This window comes from Clavelina lepadiformis, chromosome 1 (assembly GCF_947623445.1).
Source record: "Clavelina lepadiformis chromosome 1, kaClaLepa1.1, whole genome shotgun sequence".
Classification (NCBI taxonomy): domain Eukaryota; kingdom Metazoa; phylum Chordata; class Ascidiacea; order Aplousobranchia; family Clavelinidae; genus Clavelina; species Clavelina lepadiformis.
The window spans coordinates 27,599,283-27,625,812 of record NC_135240.1 but is presented as its reverse complement, the minus strand read 5'-3'; the positions used below and the strand labels follow the sequence as shown (position 1 = coordinate 27,625,812).

The 26,530-nt window shown below is 38.4% G+C and overlaps 4 protein-coding genes across 5 annotated transcripts; 2 read left to right on the top strand and 2 right to left on the bottom strand.

Annotated features, from left to right (window-relative positions):
• The first annotated feature begins 575 nt into the window (after window positions 1-575).
• On the top strand, window positions 576-4,064 carry LOC143444335 (uncharacterized). 2 transcript variants are annotated; one of them, XR_013113710.1, is made up of 6 exons: window positions 576-1,819; window positions 2,262-2,414; window positions 2,672-2,815; window positions 2,922-3,137; window positions 3,674-3,750; window positions 3,818-4,064. XR_013113710.1 is itself a non-coding variant. In XM_076943530.1 (4 exons), exons 1-4 carry the CDS (start codon window positions 1,594-1,596, stop codon window positions 3,005-3,007), a joined length of 609 nt encoding a protein of 202 aa, XP_076799645.1. In that variant the 5' UTR covers window positions 577-1,593; the 3' UTR covers window positions 3,008-3,381. The 2 variants fall into 2 exon arrangements, 1 of the variants encoding a protein (XP_076799645.1); XM_076943530.1 differs by lacking the exons at window positions 3,674-3,750; window positions 3,818-4,064 and having other exon boundaries at window positions 577-1,819; window positions 2,922-3,381.
• Window positions 4,065-10,444: 6,380 nt separating this feature from the next.
• On the top strand, window positions 10,445-13,878 carry LOC143455741 (uncharacterized). The gene is made up of 6 exons (XM_076955113.1): window positions 10,445-11,597; window positions 11,685-11,873; window positions 12,407-12,569; window positions 12,806-13,000; window positions 13,088-13,210; window positions 13,353-13,878. The coding sequence occupies exons 1-6, from the start codon at window positions 10,477-10,479 to the stop codon at window positions 13,470-13,472; spliced, it is 1,911 nt and encodes a 636-aa protein (XP_076811228.1). The 5' UTR covers window positions 10,445-10,476; the 3' UTR covers window positions 13,473-13,878.
• A 5,393-nt stretch (window positions 13,879-19,271) lies between these two features.
• Window positions 19,272-21,341, bottom strand: LOC143459160 (baculoviral IAP repeat-containing protein 8-like). Its single transcript, XM_076956178.1, has 6 exons — window positions 21,100-21,341; window positions 20,767-20,992; window positions 20,601-20,700; window positions 20,398-20,529; window positions 20,096-20,254; window positions 19,272-19,994 (listed from the first exon to the last, which is right to left on the bottom strand). The coding sequence occupies exons 1-6, from the start codon at window positions 21,160-21,162 to the stop codon at window positions 19,646-19,648; spliced, it is 1,029 nt and encodes a 342-aa protein (XP_076812293.1). The 5' UTR covers window positions 21,163-21,341; the 3' UTR covers window positions 19,272-19,645.
• Window positions 21,342-22,938: 1,597 nt separating this feature from the next.
• LOC143459153 (baculoviral IAP repeat-containing protein 7-like) lies at window positions 22,939-26,530 on the bottom strand. The gene is made up of 9 exons (XM_076956166.1): window positions 26,217-26,530; window positions 25,843-25,975; window positions 25,625-25,737; window positions 25,307-25,437; window positions 24,947-25,142; window positions 24,654-24,753; window positions 24,352-24,492; window positions 24,073-24,237; window positions 22,939-23,995 (listed from the first exon to the last, which is right to left on the bottom strand). The coding sequence occupies exons 1-9, from the start codon at window positions 26,473-26,475 to the stop codon at window positions 23,665-23,667; spliced, it is 1,569 nt and encodes a 522-aa protein (XP_076812281.1). The 5' UTR covers window positions 26,476-26,530; the 3' UTR covers window positions 22,939-23,664.

The following is a 26,530-nucleotide window of genomic DNA, read 5'->3' as shown; positions in this document are numbered from 1 at the left end:
TGGGTCTATCAACATTTACGGTTACAGCAGTGACGGTTACAGCTGATTTCATGGTTTATTAAAACGTGCTGCCCCTAAATATGTGATGTTGATGTTTCGTTGATAAAAGCGCAATTAACCTTGAACGTTGGCGAGCTTACGCATGAGTTGAGTCGTGCACTTTGATAAAATGCAAGTGTTTCAACTGAACACGTGTCTTAATCCGATTTTGGTTTCTACGTCAAGTACTTCACGTGGCCCACTTATCATTCACGTCATCAGTTGAACACGTCAGTTCCTTTGTTTCCAATTCCATTTTCAATGAAAGATTTATCAACGAAAAAAAGTTGTGGATTGTGTTTTGTTTTAAAAAGTCGTAAAAAGATCCAACCTTGAAGCGAGAAATAATGCTGACCTACTGAAGCACGATTTTGTTCGTTTAATTAAAGGGGTTAAATCTTCAAAGGTAATGTGAAGTATATTTTCTCTTACCACTGCCTAATAATTAAATTTTTGCAGGTTCTAATTCAGAGTGTCACAAACGTAGAAGGCTCACTTCCCCTTCAAAGTGGACATTCTCATCTCTCAACTTTCACAGCGGTCATGATCTGCCGTAAATTTAGAACAGATTTTATGTTTCCGCCACTTCCGGAAGAGCTCGTGGGAACAAAGTCATTTTAATTTAACACGATTTACCAAACGAACATAGCTACCGGCCCAGACGTGTAATTACGACTTAAACAGGCGGCGATAATTGCTACGTAGCCCACTCAAATTACAAACACTTTAAGACCGTTCTCACGTGCTTCTGAGCAACATCCATAATTAAAGAGAAACACTCAACATCATTCACGCAGGTCGTTTCCCCACCAAAGCTGCTCATTGCAACATTGTTGTAACTTTTCGTGGTTGGATACTTTTCTGTTTTTAATAACATTGATCTTTTACGATATTCGAAAGAACATTCGAAATCTTCCAAGATGTCGCCTCACCAAGGTGCTTCGAGGAGTTATTTTTCGAACTCTGGTCCCAGTAAGAAGACCCCACAAGTAAACACGACGTGTACAACTGATGATTCGGCTGTTTTCATCCCATCTGTCGACTTCTCACCAATTATGTAATTGTTTGTTCTAGAATAGGATAACACGCGTTTTCACGTGACTAGGGTGAGTGGCAATACCTACTAACATGCGTATGGAATATGACGTAACCTTGACGTAATTGGCACGTCGTCGTCTACGCTGATATCCAGGTTGTTAAAAGAAATATCAATATAATAACTTAGTAAATTTGAACAAACAAAAAACTTGTTTCAGTTTTATTACTTATGTTCAACACAAGCAACCGTGCTAGTTATTTGTTCTGGGAAAGCAAACTGGAATCGTTGGATAGAATTGAAAAATATTGAGCTAATGAGGAGAATGGAGTTGTTGGAAAACACTTCAAACTTAACGTGTTGTCTCGTCGGAGATATTCACTGCCTCTATGCGAACAACATGTGGCTTTGCACGGGACTTCCTATGTTTGTTTAAGACCAGTATAAAACAACGAGCAGCAACACCACGACTTACACTTCATTAGTTTTAGAGGAACTAATACAAAGATTTAACGAAGATGAAAACCGTGATAGCGTTCACAGCCGACGATCATTGCGATGGGATCACAGGCTCACTAAAAAGTGACAAAAACCTGGTCAGAACCACGACCAGCGCCAAGTCACTGGCGTGCAAGCGGAACGAGGCGCCTAATCCATGGAAGTCGAAACAGCTTCAACTTCTGGGTTGGTCCAAGTTCATCGAAGAAAAGCATGTTGACGAACAAGCCAGAACAAAGCGCACAGGTAAACCGGGTTAACATTTGTCGGCTTTGTTTTGACCAGCCACAGACACAGTGGTTTGATGCAAATTTATTTTGTTTAGTGAAAACTCGTCAATATAAAGCTGAAGTGATGAAATAATATTTTACTTTTGTTTTTCTATTATGTCAAGACTGAAACTCTAAATTTACGTTAAGCTTTCCCCGTACATGCAACTTATTTGAACAATGAATAGTTTTAGTTGGTATTCTTCTAAAACTGATCTAGAATAAACATTGCTGCAAGTCATGACGTGTACATGTACGCCGTAATTAGTGAAGAGCCCTTAACTTAAATCTGCACAAAATAAACAAACGAAGTTGTAGCTGACGTAATATAATGACATGGACGCCAATCAGCCTACAGCATAGAAGTATCGCTTTGTCTTCCATAGTCAAAGTTATTGTAAGTTTATTTTGACTTTTAGAAGCTCATCGATGTCACAGAAACCAGCACAAAAACTTGGCAAGGACATCATCGGCACCGGTAAAGATTCCCAACAAAAGACACGACAACTCACATCCGAAGAAGCAAGTTGGTAGAGTCAACAGTTCAGGCGGTCCAGGCCTATCACCGGGAGGTCCGTGTTTAAATTACAACGTTCCAAATCACGTTTTATGTAAATTCATTTAAAATTTAATTCACCGACTAGCTTTCTTTTTATTAAATAAACATATTTACCGTTTTACACGTGAAACACATCCGCATTCTTCCTTAATACACGTATATTACTTCATGTAAACTTGAAAATAGGAAACATTTTTATGTCGTTTTTCTGGTTCATTTTGGTAACATGTATCTTAAAATATTTATTTGCCATATTTTGCTGAATTTCAGGCACGCACCGTATCACTTACGATCGAGATTTCCTCCTCGAATGTCGCCAGTCGCCTTTGTCTCTAACGCCACCTTCCGGATTGCCGGTAATCCCAGGTGCAACAGCGCCACCGGAGAAGCGAAGATCAAAACGACAAAATCTGGGTAAGTCGCATTCTATCTGCATTGCAGAGTAAAACTGTGAGACTCGTCTTTCCTTGTTGCTAACAAACCAGCAATCTCTTAAATAACAAACTCTCTGTAACCACAGTGAAAACAGATTCAAACGCTTCCACGTCTTCCGTCATATCGGCAACATCGACCATGTCTAACGCGTCGGAGGACGAGCATCTATAATGATCATTATTACGTCACAAGGATCTTTACCCTCTCGACTTTCAATACATATAGTGACGAACTGAAGATGTTCATCACGAGATGTTGTTGTTTTCTTGCTGCCACTATTTCATGGCGTTCTATTGTACAAGTGCATGTTGTTTCTCGTTGTTTGTTTTTATAATTTCTTGATAATTTAAATGGTTTCAAATGTGCTTTTTTTTGTGAAAATCGCAAATAAATCGGTTACTTTTTTAATTATTTTTTTTCTTTTGCGCAAACAAGCTGCATTAAAAGTACTTTGAATGCGATAAAAAACGGAAAAGCTTAATCACGATTCTTATGCGATGCGAACGATTTCTCCGGTGTCAGTAACAATAAAATCCCATCAACGTCCTCTTCAGCTTGTCAGGCAATCACTTATCATATCAATGGGTCCAAAAATATTATTATAAAAATGTTTTATATTTCTTTAAAAGTAAGACAATAATTTAACATGGTGCTAAAAATTTTGACCGAAGGGTATTAGTTTTCTTGTATTGCGTCACTAAACTGCTTTTTATTTATTTTGAAGAGGTTTACCGTAATTTAAGGACTTTCTGCTTATTATGACGTACATGAATACGTCATAGCTTACAATAATGTTTATTGTACAAGAACAACAACTGAAATCATTTGTTTTTACAGGTTGAAATAACTTGCAACTGTGGAAATCTTCAAACACACGGGCAGATTCGGGCGTAACACGAGCATAGAAGATTGAAGTAGTTTGATAATTAATTAATTAACCAAATTAAATATCAAGTTTTAACAAATTTGTTGTATTTGCAGGGATATTACTACGCGCGATCCTCTGCAACATGGCCGCTAGATATCTTTTCCACATGTTGTCCGGGGACATCCCCCTCAAAAAATGCAAGAAATTTCACGCAGCCTGCTCAAGTTCAAAGTGATATTAAAGATGAGTTTGATGTAGACCACAATTCTTTTTTTTAACAATATTTTATTGAAATCATGACAAACAAATACAATGCACAACATTGTTACAACACAAAAACAACAAAGTGACAGTTTCCCAGCCCAGGGAGGCCTACAGGCGCTATACCTTGCCCAAGGGTGACCTGGGAGAAACGACAGATAAGGGAGAACTCTGTTTAGTGTCAAAGAAACTCCTGTCGCCGGATGCAGTTTGAAGTCATACCCAGGACACAGTTCTTTGTTTTTGAATTGGCAAAAGACTTTCTAGCGCTACCTGCCGGCTTGAAATTACACAAACTATACTAGCAAGATGGTGATTTTAACATTCTTTTTGCAGGTATCTTCGAGTCGCGAGATGAAACATTTGATATCGTGGATGCGTTCAATGGACCCTGATTCCAGGCCGAATCGTGCGGATGTTGCGAATCTTTGGACTTCTTGACGAAATATTCTTTAATAAATTGTCCTGCATGAGAAAATTCTGTGTATTCCGATGAGCGTCTTCTTTTAATGGCGACGGAACTCTCAAATGGACCTTGATTCCAGGAAGAGTCATGCGGATGTTGCGGATCATTGGACATGTTGGCGAAATAATCTTTAATAAATTGTACTGCCAGAGGAAAATCTGAATATTCCGATGAACGTCGTCTTTTAAGGGCGACGGAACGCTCCATTCGATTGACGGAACGAGCAGAAGATGACTCAGGAATCATTGAAGAGCGCATTGCAAAATGTTTGAACTTTTAATTAATTTTGAATAATTAATTGAAAACTTGATAATCTGCGAGGAAACAAAATTGTTTAATACAAATTTTATCCATATACCGTTATCATGGAAGCAATAACGCGGAAGACATCCACGCCGATGTAATGCCAGCTGTTACTTGCATATTTGTGCGGTCTAACACCAACAGTTTCTGCAAAATGTTTAAATGTTCAAATCACCAAACAAATTATTTCAACCATAAATCCACTTCGTGACGCGTTCGCTACTTTTATGCGGGATTATTGTAAATGGTGAAAAGATTTGGATGAATTTTGATAAAAGCTGAGTTTTGTTTTTAAAGGTTTGAGAATCTCAATAAATTTCACTCAGATAGAATTTGTTGGTTTAAGCGACCGATTTATGTCGCTTATATTTTAAACTTGGATTTTTTTAATCTAGCTTTTACAAAACCATCCATAAAATTTCACCGTTAGTTTTTGATCTATTATAGTTGTTGAAAGCTTAAAACTTATTAAACGACCTCAACATACCGTAAAAACCTTCCCCATGAATCCAGTTGTAATCGTTCTTTTGCTAATAACTGACCATTGTCCAGTTAAACACGATGCTAGAAATTAATTCCTCTTCAGCTTTCTGACGACTTCAAACTTGAAATGTGGCCATGATGGTTTGTGGTCGTGTTTTAACGTGGGTTGCTTTTTTCTGATCCAACCAACAAGTGACACCTTGTTTGAGCAGCGATTAAGTCATATCGCTTTAGGAGCGAATTTTGGCGCCGACGCTCGCATTCTAATTGCGCGATATCTAAACCTTGATTGTGGACGAAACAGCGAGAAGTCGCGAATCAGTAGAAATCCGCTTCAAACAACTCGCCATAATGTTGCGAAATTTGGCGATCGACTTTGTTTACCGTTTGTGCATCAAGGCAGAGATAATATTAAGCATCAATAATGTTTAGCTTTTTGGTTAGTTACTGGTTTGTTATTGATGTTGCGGTGTTCCACCATGACCATGTAGATTGTGGTTACTGATTAGTTTTCATTCATAAACAAATCAATTATCTAAAGTATGACCTCAACCGATCCAAAAGTAAGGTCAAAAGTCAATTCTTCAGACACCAACCCTCGCACCGCTGGAAAACCCGTGATGAAAAAATTTTGGCGAGATTCCTCTGTCACGAGAATATCTTTTCACACCTGTTTTATAAGCACTGCATTTTAATGTTGTAACACCCGGTTTGTAAAGCACTAGTTTACGGTGTAAGCTGTTTATGACTACTTAGTGTTTGTTTTATATTTACTACCCCGTAAACTGTTAGGGAGTTTTTACCTTGGTGTGTGCGTGCACTGTTTTTCTACTGCATTATTTTATACAGTAATTTAGTCCAATGTGTGTGTGTCAGCCGTTTTTATAGATGCTGTTCATTACTTCATTTATGTGTACTTGCGTATACTTGTCAGTTTTCATAACTTCTCTCGCACTGTCGCACTTCTTTACTATTTACACGTGCAGGTTTTTTTTAGCTTGTTTCTCGTTCCGCGTCACCGCACTACCCCTGTAGACCTATTTGATAATTAACGCCCCACGCTTATTTTCTTGCTATGTGGCCAAGATTAATTCTGTGTTTTGGTTGAGTTGAGTTAGTCTATGTGAGGTTTTAATAAAGAGAAGACGTTTGTTTTTATTTAAGAAAGACTCGTAAAAATAAGAGAGTCCGGCTAATTGACTAGCCGTTAAAGCGGGGAGCTTACCTGGTCAGAAAAAGTTTGGTTACAATTGGCGAGCGCGCCAGGATCCCGCAGTCAATGAAATTATTCCAATAAACTTTTGGAAGTTTCACGATGTCCAGCATCTATTTCGCTATTCCGCCACCAAAATATGAGCCCAACGAAGATTTCCTGAGCTTTTTCAACCGCTTCGACGCTTATTGTACGACGATCGAAGCGAATCCTGCTTTAAAGAAGCATCTTCTAATTAACTGCTTCGATGAAGATTTAAGCTGGGATGTACGAGGCAGAGACTTGTCGCTTTTCGACTTGCAGTACGATGAGTTGGTGAGAAGAGGTACCGAAGCGAGGCAGCCCATTTGTTCTACGGAGAGTAACAAATATCGAGTATTAAATGGAACTCGATTCGATGCCGACAGAGCAATATCTTCGTTGGCTTACGCTGTACGAAAACGTATATGTGCGGAAGAAGCTGCTGAAACTCCCGCTCCCGAAGAGCAGGCCGCTAAGTCCGCTCCAGCAGAACAAGCTGTTGAAACTCCAGCTCCCGAAGAGCAGGCCGCTGAGTCCGCTCCAGCAGAACAAGCTGTTGAAACTCCAGCTCCCGAAGAGCAGGCCGCTGAGTCTGCTCCAGCCGAAGAAGCTGCTGAAACTCCAGCTCCCGAAGAGCAGGCCGCTGAGTCCGCTCCAGCAGAACAAGCTGTTGAAACTCCAGCTCCCGAAGAGCAGGCCGCTGAGTCTGCTCCAGCTGAAGAAGCTGCAGAAACTCCAGCTCCCGAAGTAAAACCCGTGATAAAAAATTTTGGCGAGATTCCTCTCCTTACCTTCGGTTTATAATTTGCGCAAGATTCTAAAAAGTTTAATTTGTGTAAACGCTTTTTAATTATCTCACTCATTTTGCGTAAGTTTCTTGTGGAAGTAAGTATTGGCTTAATGATAACAACGACACAAACAACACGGCAAACTTAAACGCGAATTTCTGTTACATTTTAGCAAGTTGTTTAAAACAAATAAATAAATCAATTATATTGTTTCTCACCTTCTCTGCACTCACTCGATAGCGAAGGTTGTTTTGTGGCGTAACGGGTAATTACCCTTATCTGACGTCGTTCAATGCGCTAGTGACAAACAAACTGATCTGCCTCCAACTAAGACCAGCATTCAACACAAAGGAAAACAATTTGACAACTTTATTTGATTTTGATCTCACTGCGATGTGGCTGCTTTTCCAAAATCCCATGATGAAAACTTTTGAAGCCGATTTTTTCTGATTCACTGTTTCTCGCTGTTTCGTCCACGGCTATGTTTTAGAAACTTTAGATATCGCGCAAGTAGATACTAATATGAAGACCGCTACATGACGCCTTCAAGCAGAAAAATCGGATATTTGCGCAAGATCTTCGTTACGCTAATGTTTCGTCATTGTTTGCGGGAGAGAGAAAAACAAAATACAAACCAATATAGCGGGAACAATAATGACATAATAACTCTGCAAACGAGTTTAAAAATTCAACAATCTTTAAAGGCTTGAAACGTCAATGAATAAAAAACAGATTTGATCACAATGATTGATCATTAGTACGGTCACCAAACCCAACATAAAAACATCACAAACACACAGACGAAAAGATAGGAAATACGTCTACGATAGATGCACAATGTTTTTGGAGCGTATCATTTACGTGTTTGTGCGTGGGGTTATATGTTGTGTGCCAGGGTTTGCGCAAAAACTGTCAATGGAGATTCTACGTTCTTTTACGGTGAACGAAACACACCTGCAAATATCCAGACACTCTTTAAGGAAAGTGTTTGTCAAACATCGATCGCAAACCAACAAAACTCTATCATAACCTATGTCCTACTTAATGAAATTTACACTGTTATTGGTGGTTTCAAGGACAATTTTTTTTCCTTCTGTTATTTGAGATCATCTAATGTCGTGATTTGCCGGTAAACAAATATCCAACCATAACGTATTCGACTTTAAAACGTGAAAGTATCACCAGTGAGGAGAAAAAAATGTCGGACACGACAACTCTGACGTAATAGAGAGAAAGAAACAACCGCGCGTGACCTTTGTTCGGACGAAAAAGCAAATAAGTGTAACTCGGTCTCAATTTAACATAAACAAGCTGGAATATAAAATAACCAGTGCAGTAGATACAAAGCCATTGATGGTTTAAATTATGCGCTGATATCTTAATTAATTTGTTTGGACAATTGTGTCATTTGAACGTACGTGCATATTAACAACGTAATAGATAAATATGACCGTGATATAAACTGAGGTGGAAGGACATATCCTTAATCATCCCTTTTGTGACGTAGACGTCTGAAAAAACGTTTCACAACGTCATGGAAAGTTGAGTGTTTACATCCTGCGCCAGATTGTCAGTTCAGATTTCGTTAGAACTTCAGCAAAAGCTCAGTTTAAGCAGGGAACAGAATGAAAGAACATTTGAGAAAGTCAGGCTTGTCAGGAAAATCAGTTTTTGCTTCCATAGACATCTCAATAATCGAAACTATATTGATTAACCCAGTGTTTTATCCCATGTGGCTTCGATTTTGATAAAAACGACGACTGCTTTGCATTGATTTTAATCTTTATAATTACGATTGTGCTGAGACCGATACTTCCTAATATTACATGGGAGCCACCAGATAAATTAAAACATCGGCTTCTCTAATTGGTAGTGCACCCGCATAACAGGCGGGGTAAATGCTGAAAAGATTTGATGCTTGTAATCTACAGCAGCCATTTTCTCACATCGAACTGATGGTAGCAAACACAACAAGACTCCATGCGAACGACGTGACTCAGTTAATATAGGTCGATATATAAACTACAATGAGTTGAAAACGGGCGAGACGTAAGGCGCTTAATTTCTTGATGAAATCGTTGATGAAATTTCATTTGTTTGTTACGTTGTTTCAACTCCTCTACTTCACGATAAGAGATTTATTTTTAAACCGATCGCTCCGATAAAAGCGATTTATTCCAATCAGCGATTTCTCGCGGTTTCGTGATATCCCGCAAATAGCACGCAATGGCGGGCGGCGAACGATTATTTGTTGCACAAATTGGAAAAGAAGAAAGCGAAAGGCAGCTACCGTTTTCTAATATGACGACATACGAACGACGTCGTCACAGATGGATGTTAAAGACTTTAGAAAGTTGATGACGCCACAATGTAGTATGATGACGCCACAATGTAGTTAACGACATATTCGAGTGGACAGTTAACGCTATACAGTATACGTGGTCAACTAGTTATCAGGGAAACACCTAATAACAGTGAAAGACGCGATGAGAAGTTTGTGCCGAATCTTTAGGTCGTTTAAACTTTTCGAGACATTATTTTAGTTCTGAATGGAAAGTAAACTGGTGTTGAATATTCATTAATTATTAATTTATTAACTCGCTGCAAGTTAAACACAAAACTTGAGATAGATTAGATTAGATTAGAAAACTTGGATTAGATAGATTCATTGAGAATAGAAATAATTTGACGACAAAAATCGGTTTTAAAAAAAAATTAGACGATTGGTTATTTAAATTTTGATATATTTACATTTATATCGTTATTTATATCCGTGGATTGAAATCAATTCATTAGATTCATTAAACTGAAATGAGTAAATGAAAGGTACCGAAGCAATTACACGAGATAACGACAACGTATGTAATTGCCACGTAGTAAAGTTACTATTTAAATAATTAATTTACCCTCCGTTGTGTAACGATTCAGCTCATTTTAAACCGAGATGAACCTGAATGATAGTGGCTGTTGCTGAACTGTTTGCTAAAGAATAAAAATCGGGCTGATTACACCAATTAATGAAGGCCCCAATAACAACGTAAATCAAACATTTGCGGATCCCAGTTTTTATATTCCCCCCCCGGAGGGAACGTCTAATCAAAGTGTTGCTCAAGGTGGTTGGTACTTTCGTTTCGTCGACCTCGTTTGAGAGAAAGAATGAGACAACTGACAGCATTTTGCGGGTTTAGACCACGCAGTCGCAACAAGTGTAGGAGTGGAATGGAGCGCCATTAAATCATGTTCGGCTCAGGTTTTTGTCATTTTTCATTTGCCATCAAGGTAAACAACGAAGTAGCATCTTTATTTCGTTGCAGATTTGCTTTCCTGTGTTTATATGCAATGTACTGTACAACTGCTCCTGCTCCAACATCGAGCCATTTACACGGAGTCTCTCGTTTACAAATAGCTCCTCCTTCAAACAAAATGATTCCATGCTTGAGCAAGGAGATCAACAGCAAACCGTGCATACAAGCATCGTACGCAGTGCTCAGACATGCGGGCTTTCCATTGTCCACTCGCATCGAGAATAAATATACGATCTACGCCGGAAATGAACAGTTCGAAGCCGGCAAATATAATGCGAAACCACTCGAAGTTGAAAGGCGAACTCGCGCGAACCTACATGACAGCTGTCAGGGAGGAAAATCGAATCAATCCAAAACTGCTCGTTCTTCAATAATCTCGAATTGTTCAGGATCTTCACCAAGTGGAAGCGATCATACGTCACAAGTTTCCTATAACTTCCTTCAGAACGAGAGGTTAGAGCCAATGCAGGAATCTACAGGTGTAGAATCGCCGATAGACCACAATCATGACGGAATTACCGCTCCAACCAATCAGGTCATATTCCGACCGATTTGCAGATATCGGAGTAAAAATGATCGAATTTTGCCGAGCAATGAAAGGGAAATGCCTTCAACCCAACGACTAGACGAACATTCCAAAACTCCTTTGACAAACAAGTCGAGGAGTCAACGCGAGGAGGTCAAAGATGCTCCCGGATGTCGAATTGACTTCGAGAAATCGAAGCATTCCATGAAATTAAGATCTCGATGGGAAAATGAAAAGAGCACAGCTGGGGGTCAAAAGTCACATTTTCAAGAGACAAAGGAACACGCGAGGAAGATTTCCTCTCCCTATAAACCGAACCGTTTACACGAAGATATTCAAAGATCACAGCAGAATCGATTGACCTCCGAAAGCAGCGACAAAAATGATGACTGCAACAAGCAATTGTCCAGCTGTGAAGGTCATGGTTTGACCGAGGCAACGAGCAAAATGAAGTCGATAATTGTCAAAGGCAGGAAGCACGAGCATGATGAAAAATATTTCAATTCTAGAAACGAATCGAAAAAAAGGTAAAAATATACAATCTGCCATTTTTGATAATCGTATCATCCACGTCAATATTTTTTGTTAACCTGATTTTTACATAATATTTGCAGTAAGAATTTCGCCGATTTATATGACGTGCTTGGAGTACTTGGACAAGGCGGCGGCGGAATGGTGTACAAAGCGGTTAGAAGGACGGACAACCAACCGGTTGCAATCAAGCGGATCATGCGGGAAAAAGTGAAGCGATGGGAGAAGGTTAAAGGGCGGAAAATTCCGCAAGAAATTGCCCTCATGTTAAGGTGAGTCAATCTTTGCCAACTATCTTTATACCCTAAAACTATAGCAACGTCAAACTAGAAGGCTTTTAAGAAACAAAGAAAAACTATTACTCACTCGAACACGTTTTTATTGTTTTCTATTGCACTGTGCTGTCTCTTTAGAACTCATAATGACGAAATAAGTTTTTAAGTGTTCAATTTATAAGCTAGACTGCGTGCAGATACGTGGCAAACGACAAAGATATTTGGACAAAGTATTACGACAAAGGAGACATGATAAATACATTATAGTTCACACATTTTGATTAATTTGTTTGCGAGTAAATCAATCTCACTGTTAATTTTTGTTGCACTTTATATTCGAAGTTGTGACACTTTTATTGGGAGATTTGTTTTGAATTAATCATCATAAAACTTGACCAAGTAATAAAAGCTGGTAATCAAATCCATCAAAGAAAGGCAAAAAAATAAAGTCTTTGTTATAGTCTATAACGTCAGCACCTTGTATGTTACTGAGTGGGCAAAATCACGAATGTCCTGTTGATATTTTGAAGAGTGAATGGACACCATGGAGTTGTAAAGTTACTGGAGTGGTTTGACTTCCAGAACTCATTCGTTATGATCTTGGAGAGACCAAAAAATTCTGTAGATTTGTTTGACTACATCAGAGAGGTTGGTCAAATAGAGGAACAGAAATGTCGCATGATTTTTAAGCAGGTAAGAATGTTTATATTAAATAGCTAAATTTGGTTTATTTTAAACAAATCGTTAGAAGTTAATATACAATAAGACGTGATAAAATTATCTCGTATTTCGCTTAACAAACGGAAAAATTGATCCAGTCCAATACGTAACAATGCTCTATGTAGTGCGAAATAAACTTTAGCCTGACGTGGCCATCAACGTGCGATTTTTTCTTCGTCAATAACTTTTGTGTTTTATGACGTAAACAGATAGTTAAGGCAATCCACCACATCCATGAATGCGGCGTCGTCCATCGCGACGTAAAAGACGAAAACATCGTTCTAGACCGCGACACTGAGGAGGCGAAGTTGATCGACTTCGGGTGTGGGACTCTGCTTTGCGATGAACCCTACAAAGACTTTTCTGGAACCCCAGAATTTTACCCCCCGGAGTGGTTCAACGAGGTGAGTTAGGCTTGAGATCTACCACCCTGTGGTGAGAGCAGTCGAAGATTTCAGAACCTCATTTCAACAAACTTGTTGCATTTGCAGGGTTATTACTACGCTCGATCCTCGGCAACATGGTCGCTAGGTGTCCTCCTATACGATATGTTGTGCGGAGACATCCCATTCAGGAAAAAGCGGGAAATTTCGCGCGGCGTGCTCAAGTTCAAAGTGAGTTTAGAGTTCAACTTTCAGTTTGATGTTGATTGCAGTTTTTGTTGTTGATTTTGCGGACAACTTTCTAGCGCTACCTGCCGGCTTATAAATATAGAAAATAAACTAGCAAGATGGTGGTTTTAACTTTCTTCTTCAGGTATCTTTAAGTCGAGAGGTGAAGCATTTGATATCGTGGATGCTTTCAATGGACCCTGATTCTAGGCCGAACCTGATCGACATCGTGCGACATCCTTGGTTCAATGACACGAACAAATGAGAACAAAGTGGAATGAAGAAAAGCAGGAAGTTGTATGACGTCACAAAGTTATTGCAAAAGTGTTGTATACTGTTATTTCGCAAAGAAAACCAAACAAAGTTACAGATAAATGACGCTTGTACCGCTCTATATTTTACTGCATGTCCAGCATTTTGATTTGCTTGCGCAATAATAGAAACATTTGTAATTTTACATGAAATTTGTCATGACTTTTTGCGTTCGAGTAAACGTCGCATTTACTTTGTTTGTATTTTTTGACGATTTTGTTTATATCCCACAAGTTTTGAAATTTGTATTTAAATGTTTTCATTGTTTGTCAAGTTTACAAATTGGTTTCTATTATTGATTTATTTGTTATTATGATTGATTGCACAAGTGATTGCATCTAAAATATAAATAAGAAAGACACAGACCGGCCGTGCAATACGGTTGGGATATTTCACGCTAAAACTCAAGCTCAGAGTGAATGTTGAAGTTCAACTGACAGTCTGATTTGGGCCGAAGTGCTTTGTCGTTTGTAATACTGTATAGTACAAGTTCTGTAGCGCTACCTACCGGCTTGTAATTGTAAAAAATACCCACAAGTAGGTGATCTTCAATTTATTTAAAAATTCCTCAAATTTCTTTACCAGCATTCCCAACAGAACTGACCTGACAAAGCTAAATGTCTAGATGAGGAAACGACAAGAATTCAATGTAATCAACAAGGACGAGAGAAGCTGCAGCATAATAGGCGCGAGAAACAAAATGGGACCAAAAACACAAGCAATACAACAACATATACATAAGAAAAGCGACAAGCCATATAAAAGAAGGTTACAGCAAAGCATGTAAACCGCAAACCGTGCAAACAAATTAAACTTATGATGCAAAAACTAAACACATAAAGCAATAAATCAAAATGTAATAACTGAGAAATGCTGAAACATGTGCAACGTTCGTGAAGTTTGGCCATATTTTTACACTTATTGTTTTCATGTTAAAGGTCTATTTATTTATATTATTTTTATTATGTAAGTAGGTTTTACGGTTGCAATTTAGCCACCCATAAAACAAATGATGTTTATTTTCAGTTTAAGCTGTTAGGTACCGGAAAAAAGAATCGTCCTTTTTCAGAGAAAACATAAACAAATTGGGCAGTGGATGTATACACTCTATTTTTCCACACAAACTGTAGGAACTTGTGAAATTTTACTTAGTTGTTATTTTATCTATTCATGTAGTTTTGTTGTCTATAAAACTTCGGCATGTTTGTTAAATAAGCCATGTTTGAGGGAAAATTTTTTTTATAGTTACCAGTGTTTCACAAACGCACACTTCACTTTTATATACTGTATATGTCAGGTGGGTTAATGTTTACGCTTTAAATTTATCATTTTTCCACTATAGTTGTGTCACCACATAGTGAGTTATTGCTTGTACCCATTTTTTCACAGGTTTGAGCTAAAAATAAAATCTCCTCGTTTTGCATCTGCTCTTCCCGGTTAAATCAAGTGGTGTGCTTCATGAACACTGGAATACCATTTATTTAATGAACTCTGTTGTCAACTTCACTGTCAACACTGTCAACACTTGTCAACGATGATGAGTCATGATGACAAGATTGCTGATTTAGCGACATTGTTAAAAATGAAATGAAGGGCGGTGGTTAAAGACGCAACTTAATAGCATACAATAGGTTTTAAAGATTCACCGCTAAATTTTACACACAAAGATGAGTCATTCTTGTCTCTAAGACTTTAATGTCACGTCATATTTTGTGCTGTAACCTTTCTTCAGAATCTCTATGACCTGTGTAGATGACCTATGACCTATGACCTGTGTAGATAGGTTCATTACAGAATTGATTCTGCAATTTATTCACTTTTATTTTCTCCAAAGAAAGACAAATGTTTTTGTCCGAAACATGTTTTATAAACCTGTAAATATAGAATAAATAATAATATCTGTACTTGCTTCTGTAATTGCAGCCCTGTTGCAAAATTAATTTACGTTTTGTAGCCAGGATGATACAACGGATGACGTCAAGAAACGAATGACGAGAGTTACGTAACGACATAAAGAGGATTTGGAGTCGTTCGTTACAACAGCACCACTAACGGTCATCATTCTGCACTTTTTAAGCTTTGCATGGGGCTTTCCCACATCATTCTCGTTGTTGATTGTCTGTAAGCACATACAATATATTTCGATATAGCAAGTTTGACACCACATTTTTCGTTCCTTGTGTCGGTCAATGTTGCAAAAGGAAGGATATGATATAAAGAACTTGACAGACAAACTTTGTAAAGCAAAATTGGTTGCTATAAAACAGGAAAGCTACTGTATAAATTAAGTGTTCGCCAGACAGGTGTAGCAAAGATTGAAACCGGATCCATTGGCAGCAAGGCAGCCCTGGAAATTAGGTCGAATCCCAAATATGCCAACCTGGCTCTTATGATAAAGTGTGTTTTTCTCAAATCGTGACAGTGGCAACGTTGTATTTTAGAAGCTAACAGAACATGTTAATACCTCGAATGCGCTTTAATTGTTCTTTATTGTTCCGCGTGCCTGGTTTGTAAGCATGTCTATGACGTAAAGGTTTTAAAGTATTCCGTTTATAAGTTCGACCGAGTGCAGATACGTGGCAAAGATCAGAATAATTTAGAAGCATGCATTATATCCTGCCCATGGCTCTAAAGTCTAAAGATAGAAATTATATTTCTATGATTTATTCTTTAAATTCATTGTTTGACAATAAATCAGTTCCATTTTTTTTTAAATAATACTTAAGCTTATGATGTTCAGTATGAAGCATTGCTTTAAATTGGCTGTAAACGTGCTCTATAGACATGAGCATGATCTTAACTAAATTGATGCAAAATTCACTTAGACGTCAAAAACAACTTTCTACAACGTCATAGAAAATTTGAGTGTTTACTTCCTAAGATTGAAAATCAACTGAGTGTTGGTTAAAATCTCACCATTTTCTTCGAGATAACTTGCAGTTAAATGCGAACGTAATCAACTGTGAGTTTGGATTCAGAAAAAGAAAAAAGCGACCTCCTAAAAATATGACAACAAACGGTCAAGTGCTCTGTGAAATACTGAAAATGTTAGCGAAGTGACGACAATAAAATGTTGCTATCGTCGTATCTTAGACAACAATGAAACGTCATGCATGGTCGATGAATTATTATTATTGCCAAAGAACACGGAATAAGCAGGATGACTATAAACTTTATTGCATGTTGTGCGGAGGCATACCTTTCAAAACGCAGCGGGAAATTTCGCGTGGCGTGCTCAATTTCAAAGTAATTATTGAAGTTCAACTGATAGTCTCATGTAGACCTAAATATTAGCTACTCTGTGCTTGGAAATATTTATAAATAAAGTATAATAAGTTTTGTAGCGCTACCTAGCGACTTTTACATATACAAATGACACCAGCAAGGTTGTGATCTAAAGTTTATTTTTGTAGGTATCGTTAAGTCGAGAGGCGAAACATTTGATATCTTGGATGCTTTCAATGGATCCGAGGTCGAGGCCTAAACTGATCGACATCTGGCGACATCGTTGGATGAATGAAAAGGTCAAATAAAGACGTTTTGCTAAGAACGTTGCATAACTCTGTCTGTATGTGCAATAGTGGTAATTTTTTACACTATCAATATCGTGTTATTGATTTTATTGCGATGTGTTTGTATATATGTGTATGTGCCATGCAATAGCTACTGTTATTGTTATCGTCATTTGATACACTTTCATATACTTTAAATTGATGATGATGATATTATTAGTGTTAATAAGTATCCATATACTTTTGTAATTCATTAAAGTTGTTTAAAAACTTTTATTCATAAGCACGCAAATAAACTTTTAAGCCTTAAGGTGATAGAGTTCATTATTATGCAACTATTGTAATTCTAAAGCAAGCTTGTCCTAAGATAAAGTAATTATTGTATGTTTAATAAAGGATACATAAATGCTTTACCCATAAATTCAAACAGTTAGCAGAAAAAAAAAACAATTTAAGTTTGATTTTGATTTTTGCATCAAAGGTACTTCCCCACACATATGACCCAGTTTTTTCTTGCTTGTGCAAAGCAATGAACTTTCCTTGCATTATAAGATTGAAAAAGTTTTAGGTTTAATAATATTGAAGTTTTAAAACCATTTATGTCTCCTCACACAAAAATCTTTGAAAGTATGTTTCGATGGTTTACCAAGGTCAAGACGGTTTTGATGAAGTTGATTTAAAATTATAAAACGGAACTCCATTTGCATCGTTTAAGGAACTTTGCGTATAATTTCTTCCCATTACAAACTACAAAAAAGTCTGTGTAGTGTTAATTATATTCATTGTCTGTCATTAACCTTCGATTAAAACTTTTACCGCTTGTTAAGCAAAGAAGATGCTGCATATTAACAAAAAATATTCTTGTTAACACATGATCGAAATATATGACCGAAAAGTTGCAAAAGTATAATATCTAAATGTCTATATAACGAAATTTCAATAAGTGATGGTCAAAATACGTTGGACTGCATCAGATATATTTCTACACCGTCATACGATTTCATGAGGTGGTTTTTGAAGGGGAATCCCCCAGGGAAAAACTGTTGGTGGTCTGAGTCACAATAGGCAAGCGTCACTTGGCACGCGGCGTTAACCAATAGGATCAACACACGTCGAATCTTGCCACGATTACTTCTTTTGAAACAAAACTGCGTTGCTGGGCGATTTTGGCGATTTTAAAACAAACATGAACGTTGGTAAACTCACAAACACCCGGATTTCGTCTACACCAGGTACGACTAGGTGCAATAACGGTGATCGATATTTGACAAAGTATTTACCCTTCTACTTTAACATCAAAACTCCTTAAAACCACGACCACAGAATAAGTTCACCCTGTCATTCAATTTTTGTGAAACAACTGAAATCGTTACGAAGGTTTGTTGTGTGTCAGTCCGACCAAGTTGCCTTGATATAGATTGGTGGTCAATCCATTGAAACAAGCTAAGAATCGAACGTAAGGGTTGGGCTAATCACACTTTGACACTAACAGACGAACGATATAGTAAGGAAGTACAAACTCCAAATAAAAAATGCAAGCAACAGCTACTACAGTATTTCCTCAAACAATCACGATGAACTTTGGTCAATGGAATGAGATCACTGTAAAATGCCGTAGCTACATCATACGCTCAATTATTTGCATTGGATAAAATTAAAATTATGCTTCATAACGCAAACTGGGGTTGCACCATGAAGCTTAAATCATTATAGTGGCTTCATCAGGGTATAGGGCGTTCCTATTTAAGTCTCGTATTATTAATAAGCAGTCAATCAGTCTAAATTAGCTCTAGAAAGCCACCACTCGAAACTGCACATAAGCTGTGACAATACACATTGAGATGAGTCCCTGTACTAACTTCCTCATGGACCTGACGTCATTCAAGGAAAAACTGGTGTATAGTTGACAACAATGACGTAATGAAAGTATTTTTGAACATTTGGAATACATATTATGAATGGGTAACGTTAATAAGTCTGTCCAACCCAATTTTTTTTGAAATACAAGAACATGCTTAGCATGATAGCTAGCTATTTACTCACACCCAAAGTATCTGTAATATCTGTATATATCTGTAATGCCGGATCTTTAGTGGTTAGCATACAGTACTGTATGAGATTTTTTGCTTTGTTGCGTTCTTTATTCTTGTAATCTGGTCACTTCTTAATACATTTGATAATATGACGATGTCAAGGTAAGCATTAAGCAAAAATCAAGCCTCGTAATTGCAGACTGTTAATCATGACCCAGCCGGATCTCAAAATTTCATATGCTTAGAAAAATAAAAGCTTGCAAACAATTTGCATAGATTGTTTTTCAAATACAAAAATTCATAGCAAGAGCCCTGTGGTTTTGATCTATTTTTATAGCAGTAGCAGCCAAACGAACTTTTCATATATTTTTGCACAGTTTTGGCATCTTTTAGGTATTTTTTAAAATGAGTGTGCTCAGATGAGTTTGTGCAAAATTTAACATGCTGCGTATTAAGCAAGAAACGAAATAAACCGACAAGAACCGAGTATAATCGAAATAGACGGCAAGTAGTGACCAGGCTAATCAAAAACTGTCGTTAGAGACTCCACATAAGATATGCTTCCTTCAGTAAGAAATAGCTTAAACAATATAGGAGCGGACTCTTTCCTCAACAACCGCGTCACAGACACAACACGTTCTCATGTTGGCGCCACAAGTGAGGCAGGTTGCCAGGTGGCCGCAAGGAATGAAGACCATGTTGGCATCACAACTGTGGCACATTTTGCACAACTTTGACTCTTCCAAGCGTCTAACCTCGCGCGCTTCCTCGCTCAAACGCTCCGCTACACCGTTCTGTCTAGGAAGAGGACTTGGTTGGTTGGGAGGATCGGTTCGTGATGTTGTCGGAGCACTTTCGGAGACGGAAAGATTCAAAATGGCGTCGATCATATCCTCCATGTTCCGAAAGGTTTCCCGCGTTTCAAATTGTCTGTAAAGAGATCACGTGAACATATGAATAGAGAAATGGCTGCATATGCTAAGTTATTGCATTAACACAATGACTTAATTGTTAAAATCATCTTCAACCACCTTTGAACAGCCGTCCGTATCTCGTCGAGAGAAAATCCCATCTGGCGGACCATCAGCGCTCGTTCCGAGGTCATCTCACGCTCAATTCTCCGATCTAATCTTCTTCTTTCATTCCACGGGTCTATAATTTCAACTGATGACGAGGTAGTTGGTCTTGGACTGAAATGAAACAACCAATTGCTGTAGCACACACTTGTGGACAAAAAGAATTAGAAACTACTTCAGGAAGCGTTTGGAACTACTTGACGTTACTTCATGAGGCTGCATGTGAATTAAATCATTGAGAGTTGCCAACACCTCACCTAGATTCTACGCTTGGTGCTGGATGATCTTGGCGATCACGCCGGTTCAGATCAGGTCGTTGAAGATTTGGAAATCTATTGACGATGTCAGTCACAAAGTCCGGACCTTTCTTTTGAAGGAGGAACTCACACCTTGAGAGGATGAGCACAGTTGCGATCAAATCATATCACAATATTTTCATAAAAAGTCCGTGATTACTCACGAAGGATACCACTTGGCATGCTCCCTCCAAGGATCATCATTCCTCTCCCATCCCTGGAGCCCTCCACCGCAGTACCAGCACTTCACTCTGTCACCATCACCTTGAGAAAACATATTCAATAACATCCTTGCATAGGTCAGAGAGTTCTGCTCCGACTCCAACTAACCAAGGTAATAAAGACCAGAGTCAGCAAGCGTCCTCGGAGAAGCGTTGATCCTATCCCAAGGCCAGTTATCATCGCGAAAAGATAATATACGATCCGAAGAGTTACTCATGCTAGAATTAGCTGGGTTCCTACATGGAAATATGACTGTCCAGTTATTGTTACTGTTACTGTTCGTGGGACTGCTTTCGTAGTACGGATCTGACGTAACGTATCTAATTGAAACTCCCTGTAACGTAAACAAAAGGAAAAGAACGAAACATTAGCAAACAGGAAATAACGTCATACTACGCATTGACAGGTCATAAAGAAAATCAGCAAACCAACAACACTCACCGTTCGTCGGAGTGACTCGCGCAATTGGTTTGGCCTCCTAGACCGAGTTTGAATGTTCGCCATCTTTAATTTGTTAGGAGCACTTTCGAGTCTTCCCTTTCTTGAAACAACAACTCTCCAATTCTCTTCACCATCCAACGGATTGTCCTTTCTAAACCAGCACTCTGCATTTACTTATGCGAAAAATCGATTATTCAGTTGTGCGCTACATTCTTCTACAATCTGTTTAAAAATTAGTACGTAGCAAATGTACTGCTAGGTATCAATCAAGCTCTGCTAGAATCGCTTTGAGAAGGTATAAAAAGGTGGTTCCAATGTGGGATTTATCACTTCAGCGAAAACATGCTCTGCTAGCAATCAAGCAGTAACAAAAATACACAATAGCTTACACGTACGTTTAAGCAAGCTTCGACCTTACATTGTTATGTTTGTGTTACACCTATGTGTGTAACACATAGGTTTCTTCATTGAACAGAACTGAAGGGAGCAACAGTTTTCTTCTGTTGCTAAGATGAGGGAACATTGTAGTTTCCTAAGTGGTTTTAAAACTTTTTCTCGTCGAAATTGACTGACTTTCTGTTCTGTTAACAGTTAAATTGAAAGAACCTTCTGTCGACTTTAAGTTTAGTTTCGTTCTTTTATAGTTTCATTAAGTTGTTGATAGGAAACTGCCCGATTGGTTGATTGAGTTAACATTGTTTGCAATCAAACTGAAAGCTATTCCACATTCAATCTCTTTCTATACAAGTCTTAGAACTACGCATGATACTGTTGAGTATAGTACACTAATAGCAAAACACTGATGCTGAAGAAACGTCTGCTAAAAATTTATTACAAGCAAGCTAACATGACATCTCGGCACTCAGCTGTATCGTTTTCAAGAACAGATGACCGAAGTCACCCTTCGTTTGGAAGGTCAGCGGTCGAAGCAATCTAACGTCAACGGCTTTTTCAGGAAGACCGCGCGATACGCTTCGTTAACCACGCACTAATGGTTTATCTATTTGTACAGAGAGACGACGGATAACAACTTATTTATGCAGAACAGCGTACTGCGTTCGTCTATGCTGTAGTACCTGCGTTAAACATTTCGATAAACAAAGCAACCAAACAATCAGATAAGGTTGTTTCGGTTTTGCATTAGTGAAAATGTGAATGGCTTGTTTACCAACTCTAGGCTAAATTTTTAAGCTAAGTTCATCTAATTCTAATAACTATATGACCAGCCGAATCAAGCGACAGGCACAAAAGCGAGAAATTGGTTTCCTTTTCTGATGACATTGATTCAACAGTAAATTAAATATTTATACACCCGACAACTATTCAACACCTCTACGCCCAGCTACAGACAGCATCTAGCAGCAGACCCAGCTTTCTATAAGCTACAAGCCTATACATACTGTAGTACATACACTACGCTTATCGCTGCAAAATCAATACATCATTGACAGTCCAACCAGTGGTAGGTTACCCGTAGTCACTTAAATCTAATTAAGACCACAACACTTGTATTATATTGAACACTAATAGCTCAGCTGGTAGAATCTCAACCTTTATCGTTTCACTCAACACTATGCTGTAATTTGAACAAGAGAGTAGCTCGAACAAAACTGCTGTACCAAAGTTAGTGAAGCGTGACACGACGACTTCAGTGTGTCGTGTCGTAGTAGACGAGCCTGCGGCTGTTGGCTTATTCGACTTTGCAAGCTTTTGTGATTAACCTGGTTTCTTCACAACAACTTTCGCAACCACGAACATTAAAAGAAACGACTCGCCTGAACAATGAACATCCAACAATGAACAATGAACAATGAACAATGAACAATGGGCATTTGTAGTGATATACCACATTACAAATTGTGCAAGTCATTAAGAGAGTTGTATTTGGCTAGTCATGTCATTTAAACATTTAATTCCTAATGCGTAAATAGTTTGCTACGCTTCAAACAATAGATGCACGTGGTATTGGGAAGTGCTTTCAGAACACTTAGACTCTTAGAGTGTTACGAATTTCCACGTGTTCTTGTTGGAAATATCTCTGTGACGTAAAACTGTTGTCAGATTGTTATTTGTTACAATGGTAACATTTTGTGACACATCAACATGTGACGTTTAACGAGTGACCTACTCTGATTGGCTATAGCATAACACCATGAAAAAAGAAATAGTTTTGGCTTAATTCTCTTTTAAAATGGCTCTTGCGAAAACATCGGCTTATGCACCAAATTCGGCAAGGATTAGAAAAGGGAAAAAGGAACGCACAACTGGAAAATATTCGAAATAAACAATTAGGTCAGCATACACTAAAGAGCAAAACTCATTAAATTAGTCAGCAAAGGTAAAAATTATGCAACAACGTTTAAGATTTTGAGTATAGATAAATAAACAAAAACTGACTTCCATTGCTGACGTGCATTGCCAAAAGATAAACCTTAGTAATAACACTATAGCTCTCGATCTCGGAGGACACTAATTGGATTAAGAAGCAGCACCCCGCTCCTCAGTGAAATATGTTCCGCATGCAATGCAAGACCTCCTCGTTCGGGAGTGAAAAGCAAAACAGGTTTAGGCCATAAACGTCCTGAGGGTGTCCCGAACAGAAATCTTGCAAACTGGGCAAGTTTTTATATTCCTTGCACAACCCTCACAACAGACGAGGTGTCCGCAAGGTATCAACAGCACACGGGCTTCTTCTTGCCGACATTTCTTGCATAGTTTCTCTTCCTTGAGTCGTCTAAATTCCCTTGCGTCACCTGTTGCACCTTCTGTGGTGCTGTTAGGAGCTAATTCGGTACGGTTGGGTGTCGTTGGTGTAGTAGGTTGTTCTGGTAGCGACAAAAGTGCACCTATAAGATCTTCGGAATTTGAAAAGAAACGACGATGTTCGTTGAATTGCCTGGAATCGTAAAAAGCAAATTGAAGAAAAGTTTTAACTATTGGACTTGTACGGCGCGAAATAGAAAGCAAACCTACATAGTCAAAGTTCTTTTTATGAAATCATCTTGAAATCCCATTTCTCTTGCAGTTTGCACTTGAGCTAAGTTGTTCATCGCTTCCGTAACCATCCTATCCACGCGCTCTTGCTCCTCACGGAAGTCGAATATCGGAGGAGCTGTATTTTGTCGTCGGTTAGCAGCGCTGTAGAATGAAAATACATTGTTACGTCAAAAATTCAGCTATGATGTCATAGTTGATAGGTTGTGCAACGGTTAAAAGAATCTGCTGAGGTCACAAAGAGGTCATGCAACCAACCTGTTAAATATGTTTGTGTTATTATGTAACCCGGGCACAGATGACGGTGCGTTAGGTATATTTGGTCTTCTAAGGTTAGGGTAGTAGGCAACTATATTATGAACATATTCTGGGCCTTTACGCTGGAGCACAAATTCACACCTGAAAAAAAGATGAAACAACGTTTTAAGTTCTCTTACATGCTAAAAGCATTACCTTTGTATCAACGCCCATGCTATTAAATTTGATCCTCATAGAGGTGGTTACAATTAATGCCCACATTGAAGTTCAAGGTGTAACATGAAAACAAAAGATGAACTTACAATGGAAACCATTTGGCGTGCTCCCTCCACGCGTCGTCATCTCGCTCCCAGTTCTGCAATCCCCCGTTGCAGTACCAGCATTTCACTCGGTCCCTATCACCTGAAATAAAGAAATATCTTACATGATAATTTCATGAATTTGCCACTGCGAATTTTGCATAGTTCTGATGCCATAGACTCGCAAAAGTCAATATAAGTGTTATAATATAATACAAGTGAAGATAAATTTCAGGTAATATAATATTAACATTTTGTAAGAATTTCGTAGCATAAATGAGCTACAAATGACCAACCTAAATAGAAAAAACCGGCCTTGACAATCTGTTGTATCGAAGTCCGTATCCTGTGGGCAGGCCACGAACTCAGATGATCAAGGAATGTATTTATCCGCGCACTCTCGCTTCTCATGTGGGGATTCACCGGATTAGAACAGGAAAATAACGTCATCAAGTTTTCTTCCTCAGAATCCTCCGGAGTATTTCTTTCTCTCTGTAATGACGTAATCTTGATAACTTTCTCAAACAGAGTGTATGGTGCAGTTATTTAGTTAGCATTAAGCAATAATAAAAATCGTTCTACCAGTTGTAGCATAAGTTATTGCATAGTTCAGTTTCTTGATTGATTGATTGATAAGCAAAAACAAACAAACATACCTGGCTGGTGGTCGGAGTATTTGAAAACGTGTTTGATGTCGATGGATTATTTGTGTGACTTCTATGTTGTTGATGCGATGGTCCAGCCCTGTTGGGATCGTTCGCGAAGGGAAATGAAGATCTGCCCGCGTCTGTAAATGCGGAATGCATTTGAAAAAGTTGCTTTGCAAGTGGCATTATTGTAGCAGTTACATTTTAGCAGTATTTGTACAAAATTCATTTAGAATGGATGACGGTGACGTCATGCTTAAAAGGAGGTAAATGTTGCTTGAAACAACTGAAACGAATCCAACTGCAACTTCTAAGTTAAATACGCACGCAGAGGTATGTTTGTTCCATCAGATCCTCTTGCGTGAAGACAATCTGATTTATGCCACCCTGGATTCCGAGGATCGTCTCTGCTCTCCCAATCCTGCACCGTGCTACCGCAACTGAGGAGAAAAATCGAATTTAAAGTTTTGTTACGTTACTAACTACCTCAAACAATATTAATTAAAATCATTTTAAACCACCGCTAGAAGGCGCGAATGATTTACCTGAAGCATTTAGTTCTGTCCTTGTACCCAGTGAAGTAGAACCCTGCTGCCGCCAGCATGGACGGATTTGCTTGGGCTGAAGTTGGGTACCTCACAAAAGTTGAAAGTCGGTAAATTTCGGCGCAAATATCACCTGGAAGTAATTGGTATGTGGATAAGTATCACATGAAGGGCAGGAAATGAGAAAGTTGTTTTGGATTAATTTAAATTCGACACTGGACTAAGGTAAGGTGTTTACAAATTGTTTAGTGAAACTATGAAAGAGCTGAAATGTTAATTTCTAATATACAATTTGTTTCTGTGAAGTGAAAGCAATTTGACTTGAAACACCGCAAGTGATGACATGATCACAAAGAGGCCATTTGATGACGTACCTGGCGGTATGTAAATTGAATGTTGTCCAGGTGGGTCACGTGCGTTTGAAACAATTCTTCCATCAGATTCGACGTTTTTCAGTCGATGGATTGACGACTTGCTTTGTGGAAGATTTAAATTATTTCCCACGTGCATCGCAAACAAGAGACAAACGATGAAATGATATTTGTGACGTGATAATGATACAACTGCTCCACGTTGTTTACCAAGAGAACTCTTGTATTGATGAAATTGTTCTTTGTTCAACAGATCAGACATAATGGCCACATGATATTTGGAATAACAAAACAAAACCTAAACAAATCACACGTAT

Bases quoted from the DNA above. Each gene is read 5' to 3' on its own strand.
- LOC143444335 (XM_076943530.1), top strand. From the start codon at position 1,594: ATGAAAACCGTGATAGCGTTCACAGCCGACGATCATTGCGATGGGATC. The intron at 1,820-2,261 runs GTAAACCGGGTT...TTTGACTTTTAG, and splicing joins AGCCAGAACAAAGCGCACAG to AAGCTCATCGATGTCACAGA. The intron at 2,816-2,921 runs GTAAGTCGCATT...CTGTAACCACAG, and splicing joins ATCAAAACGACAAAATCTGG to TGAAAACAGATTCAAACGCT.
- LOC143459153 (XM_076956166.1), bottom strand. From the start codon at position 26,475: ATGTCTGATCTGTTGAACAAAGAACAATTTCATCAATACAAGAGTTCT. The intron at 24,754-24,946 runs GTTGGTCATTTG...TCTTTATTTCAG, and splicing joins GGCCGGTTTTTTCTATTTAG to GTGATAGGGACCGAGTGAAA. The intron at 24,493-24,653 runs GTAAGTTCATCT...TCTTTTTTTCAG, and splicing joins CACGCCAAATGGTTTCCATT to GTGTGAATTTGTGCTCCAGC.
- LOC143455741 (XM_076955113.1), top strand. From the start codon at position 10,477: ATGTTCGGCTCAGGTTTTTGTCATTTTTCATTTGCCATCAAGGTAAAC. The intron at 11,598-11,684 runs GTAAAAATATAC...TAATATTTGCAG, and splicing joins AGAAACGAATCGAAAAAAAG to TAAGAATTTCGCCGATTTAT. The intron at 13,001-13,087 runs GTGAGTTAGGCT...TTGCATTTGCAG, and splicing joins CCCCGGAGTGGTTCAACGAG to GGTTATTACTACGCTCGATC.
- LOC143459160 (XM_076956178.1), bottom strand. From the start codon at position 21,162: ATGGCGAACATTCAAACTCGGTCTAGGAGGCCAAACCAATTGCGCGAG. The intron at 20,530-20,600 runs GTGAGTAATCAC...CATCCTCTCAAG, and splicing joins CATGCCAAGTGGTATCCTTC to GTGTGAGTTCCTCCTTCAAA. The intron at 19,995-20,095 runs GTGGTTGAAGAT...ATCTCTTTACAG, and splicing joins ATACGGACGGCTGTTCAAAG to ACAATTTGAAACGCGGGAAA.